Source organism: Myotis lucifugus, unplaced genomic scaffold (genome assembly GCF_000147115.1).
Source record: "Myotis lucifugus unplaced genomic scaffold, Myoluc2.0 scaffold_151, whole genome shotgun sequence".
In the NCBI taxonomy this organism is placed as follows: domain Eukaryota; kingdom Metazoa; phylum Chordata; class Mammalia; order Chiroptera; family Vespertilionidae; genus Myotis; species Myotis lucifugus.
The window spans coordinates 2,513,163-2,518,473 of NW_005871199.1; the positions used below are offsets into that span (position 1 = coordinate 2,513,163).

General features: G+C 49.2%; 1 protein-coding gene across 1 annotated transcript; it reads right to left on the minus strand.

Annotated features, from left to right (window-relative positions):
* Positions 1–221: 221 nt before the first annotated feature.
* On the minus strand, positions 222–5,176 carry S100A11 (S100 calcium binding protein A11). Its single transcript, XM_006095290.3, has 3 exons — positions 5,055–5,176; positions 1,445–1,597; positions 222–532 (listed from the first exon to the last, which is right to left on the minus strand). Exons 1-3 carry the CDS (start codon positions 5,055–5,057, stop codon positions 380–382), a joined length of 309 nt encoding a protein of 102 aa, XP_006095352.1. The 5' UTR covers positions 5,058–5,176; the 3' UTR covers positions 222–379.
* Positions 5,177–5,311: the final 135 nt, after the last annotated feature.

Sequence of the window (5,311 nt, forward strand, 5' to 3'; positions counted from 1 at the left end):
TAGTGGGGGTAGATATTTAATGAGTGAGTGATGACAAGTGACAACTCTCCATCAATCTGAGTAATTTAGAGATGGTTCTGGATGGTATCATTAGTTGTAAGAATAAACCCAAGATGCATTTTTACTATTTACTGTGCTGTTTCCAGTAACTGCTTTAATCAATTCAATTTACATTCCTCCCACCCTTCTCCCTCCCTTACACAAACTTACTGACTCTCCAGTGTGTGTTTTAAAAAAAATGTTTTATTACTACCAGCAGGAACGACCTGCATGGGGTGGCAGGTACGCTGGGCTCAGGGTGTGTGTGGTCTGTGAGAAAAGGATGATTGGGAAACTTGAAGGAAAGGGGCTGGGGCTGGAGGCCAGCTCCAAGGGTTCTTCAGACAAACTTCTGGGAACGCTTAAAGGTATCATGGCAAGCTAACGCCAAGCCGCCGATAAGATTAAGAAATTCTTGGAAATCTAGCTGCCCATCAGAGTTGAGGTCCAATTTCTTCATCATGCGGTCAAGGACACCAGGGTCCTTCTGGTTCTGCAGAGGCAATAATAACAATAATGTTCATAGTATCTCTATATTGTTCTTTCTAAAATGCTTTCAAATATGTTGCCAACATTTTATTCTTGCAAGAGTAGGGGCTCTAGTGTCCCAACTACCCAGACACAGAACCAGAGGTAAAGTGACCTGGCTAAGGGGAAGACCTAAGACTTGAACCCAGGTTTTCTGGCTCCTAGTCCAGGGGACTTTATGTGACAATTAGGAGTTATTCAATTTTATAAAAACAGTGGAACACTTTTTTCCCCCCCAAGTGTTCCATGCAACTCCAATATACAAACTCTATAAAAGTCGAGTGATTTGAAGTGAAAATGGGATGCCCTATCAGCCTTATCTCCCACTCATCCAAACCCCCAACACATGCACACACTTATAGCCACTGGTTCCATATGGCTACTTAAATGAACTACATTAGAAAGTCAACAGGCACATGTGACCAGTGGCTTCTATATCAGATAGCGCAGATATATAACTTTTAAAAAAAAAAATCATTTGAGAAGATTCCATTGGACAGGACTGCCCTAGAGGCTCTGGGGTAGAGGAATAAAATTAGAAATCTTTCCCATTAGGCCATTTACCATTTTGTAAGCTCTTTTCCCTAAATGGTAGGGAAGCTCTCCCTATGTCAGGTAATTTGATAACTTTGATCTTGAAAACACATCTTATTCAAAGAAAAAGAGAGGGGAGATCCTTTACTAGTCATTCCAAGCTCACTCTGAGGCCTAGGAGCTCAGCCTAGGCTGCTATGTGGACCTCCAGCTTGGAATGAATGAAAAGGAGACGGAGTGTGGGGTGGGGGTTAGCTGCTGGCCAGTCTGCTTCCTTCCTGGCCAGTCTGCAGGCTTGTTTCCTGCTCTGGGTAGCTTCGGGGGTGAGGGCTGGGACCAGTACCTTTGTGAAGGCAGCCAGTTCCGTGTTCATGAAGGTTAGGAACTCCGTCTTGGAGAGTGTGAAGCTGTTACTGTCCTTTCCAGCATACCTCTGGAAAACAGCAATTAGAGACTCGATGCACCGCTCGGTCTCTGTAGGGCTGGACATTTTTGCCTTGGGAGGAAAAAAAAAACAAATTCAGGGCTCAGACAAGGGCAACGTATCAAAGACCGGAAGCTAGAGAACACTCCAGAGAATCTCATCTCTTCATTTTGGGTCAGAGCAGTTCCTAAAGGACTGGGTCATTTTTTAGGGGGCCGAGGGCCTAAGACAAGCACAGAAAGTCACATCCTGTGAGCTTCCCACCCACATCGCATCATGGTTATTCCAGGAGAAATACAGTGAGAGGAAGTATGGAGCATGTGGGTAAGTTTGAAAGCAGTAGGCTGCCAAGATGAGAGTACGGGTGACAGGGTCTACTGATATTTTTGGAACACGTGGGTAAATATATGTATAACTATACATCCACAAATTCATGTGCATATCAAGCATTGTGTACAGATTTTAAAGTGTCCTGTTTTCCAGGGCATAGAGAGTCTACTAGGATGAATGAAATGGCAATTCTTTGTAAAGCAATACTGAATTCCTGGGACTCATGAATTTCTAGATGAAAACTAAAAGCTATTATTGTGTATGGGGTGAGAGATCTGAGAATTTTTTGGATGTTCAAAAGCATCTTTCATATTTTATTTTATTATTATTATTTTTAATCCTTACCTGAAGACATGCTTAGAGAGAGGAAGGTTGGAGGGAAGGGAGGGAAAGAGAAGAAGAAACATCGATTGGTTGCCTTCTATATGCGCCCCCACTGGGGATTGAACCATGTGCCCTGACTGGGAATCCACTGGCATCCTTTTGCACAGGATGATGCTCAACCAACTGAGCCACTCCGGCTGGGCAGCAACCGTGTATTTTACATGTGAGGACATGGAGGCATGAGAAGGGCATAGCAGAGTCATCCCTGGAATCTTGCCCTCCAGATCCTTTCTGCAGTCCTCAGCCCTTGCTCCTTCTACTTGCAGCTGTCATGAATTCCCACAGGAATGACTGGTAGAACTCTGGTTACTTCAAACCAGGAAGGTTGGTATGGGGGCTCTCAGATGGCTGCTCACACAGTCCCCAAGCCTTCTACAGAGCTGAACCACGGCTGTGGTTGCACCAGGAGCAGGAGATTCAAAGCCTGTGCTGGGCTCTGCTTCCCTTCAAGAGAAATCTTCAAGTAAATTCTGTTTTGCTGAGTGTGCCCACTCCAGAAGTGAGGAACTGCTGGGCTCCCCCTGGTGGATAAGAGCAGCAACTGCAGACTTTCTGGAACACTTGCGGGCCACACCCTTCCTCTAAGGCTTTATCTGGGGCATTGACAACGGTCTAGGTGTGGGTGGTGACTTTTCTTGAGTTGTACTTCCTGGAGCCCAGAGGTGGAGGCTTTCAGGCCCCATAATTAATGAGCCAAAGACTGATCAGAGCCCCGAGGCTGTGTGGCTGAGGGTCTCCCTCCCTCCTTCCTGTAGGCTGTTCCCTTCCCAGTTTCTCTGCTAGTAGGTGCTTTACCAGCCCAGCCAGGTGCCTGCTGCCCACTGCGTCTGGGCGAATCTATGAAGCCCTTCCAGAGGCGGACTCTTTCCCAACGGTCACATTGTTGGAACTTTTTCTTAAGGAGAGAAAAGTGTTGGTAGGTTCAGGGTTTGGGGGAGAAACAAAATAGCACAGACTAGAAACATGTGTTTGCATACCAGCTTTTCTTATCAGGACTCCTAGTAAAATCGCACTGTCTTACTGTGTCAGATGGGAACAAGATTGGCTGGGAACAGGATTGGCTAGGAGGGCGTGCCAGATGGGGCAGAAGGTTCCAGACCAAGGGGCAAGGGCCTTGAGACCTTTCCATAGGCCCACAGAGGCTTCCTCTGCCCAGTTTCCTTGTGGGATTCAGAGTGCTTTGCTTTTCCAGTTTCACAGTGGCTTCTGCTTTACTTTTCCCCCCTGAACATTGTTCTTGACTGCGGTAATTTAGACTATTTTTGTCCTCTTGAAAACTTGCTATCAGCCACAGGGAGAAACCTCCCTTCTCCCCAGAGGTAATTTTCCAGACCAAACGCAAGAAACACAGCGATCACATTACTGAAATGGAATTGTGAAATCTGTAGAGCTGGAGGGGTGTTGGGAGGCAATGCTCAGGGTGGGGCAGTTGCTGAAAGGGAGGAGAACAGGTCTCCTGCCCAGAGGCCAGCACTCCACACAGCTCACTGCACCTCAGAGTTGTATTTGGTGGAAACTATGATAGTGAAAGAATTTTAACAACGCAAACTAAACACTCAACATTTGAGGAAGAAAAAAAAAAAAGGAATGTGAAGAAGTAACACTTGAAAGCAGACTCCAGTACTGAGGTTCTCATTCTTAATCAACACCCCCCTTTTCCTTCCAAGGACCCCCGGTGGCACCCTCCCCCTTCCTCCTCCAGGGCATCATGCCAGGTTTCACCACCTGTGGGTACTGGCTCTGCCTTTCCAAGTTCCCATGTGACTTTGTCCGTTGCTGCATGGAAAGGAGAAGAGGAAAAGAGTAGGTGGGGACACAGATTGACACACTGGAGCAGAGGTTGGCCAATGTGCTTTGTAAACGGCCAGATGATAAGTATTTTAGGCCAGTGTGGTCCATAGTGGCTCGTCACCCTGCTTTTGTAACGGACCAGGAACCACAGAGACAACTCATAGTGAATGGGTGTGGCCCTGCGCCAATGACACTCGATTTGTGGATGCTGAAGTTTGATTTTCATATACTTTTCACATGTCACAAAGTATTATTCTTCCTTTGATTTCCTTTCAACCATTTAAAAATGCCAAGCCCAGAAACCCCATTTGGTCCCTGGGTGGAAGTTTGCTGACTCCTGAACCAAAGAGGAGGCAGATTTTGGAGGTGGCTTCATTGCAAAGGTAGAGAATTCAAGGTGGGGATGGCAGGAGCTAAGGGGGGGACACAGATGGCGCAGTGAGTGCCTAAAAGAAGGTGGGGGGGGGGGGTTGGGAAGAAAAGGAAGGGAGGGGCTTAGCTGGGCAGGGCTCCTTCCACATTCTTGGCTGAGGTTCTGCTCGGGGACGGGCTGGCTTCCGTCTCTGTCCTGGCCCTTTGCCTGTAGTTACTGAAACTTGGACTTTCCCAGGGCTCAGACGACTGTTCTGAAATGAGCCCTTCCTGGTCCACAGAGCCCCACCCCAGTCTGTAAAGTGTCTCCGGGATCCGGGGGCGCCGGCCCGCAGCACAAGCAGGACCCCCGCCCCTCCGCGCCTGAGGGACCTGGGGCAGCCGCCGCCCCGCTGGCCAAGCAATTCCCACCCCTCAGCCCGAGCCCTCTCTTCCCCCCGGAAAACAAAGCCTCTCCGGGGGCCACCCCTGGGCTGTTACCCCAGGTAGAACATTAGGGCTTTTTCCCTTCCGTCCTCTCTTCCCGGTTCCCTCCCACGGATTGCTTTTTCCTGCCACGTCCACCTAGAAGCCACAGATCAAGCCCGGTGGAAAGGATGCGGTGGCTTTTCCTTTCGATTTCAGAGGAAGACAAGTAAAAAGTCGGGCTTACCATGTCGGAGCGGAGCGAGGAGCAGAGGCTGTGAGCGGGAAGCGGCGCGGCGAGCTCTGGGCTGGGGGCCCCGCGGTCCCTGCCCAGTCCCCCGCCTGTCCCCGCCCCGCAGCGCGGCCTGACTCACTGCGCCCGCCCCTCCTCGCTCCCCCGCCGTGCAGATCGGGACTTGTCCGCCTTACTACTCACAGGAAACCCATCTGAGCCTTAAACCATCTCTCTCTCTCTCTCTTGCCCTGGGCACCTTGAAGCTTTTT

What these genes read in the sequence shown, in the direction of transcription:
- S100A11 (XM_006095290.3), bottom strand. An exon ending in AACTGGCTGCCTTCACAAAG is followed by an intron (nt 533 to 1,444) that starts GTACTGGTCCCA and finishes TTGCCTCTGCAG; the next exon opens with AACCAGAAGGACCCTGGTGT.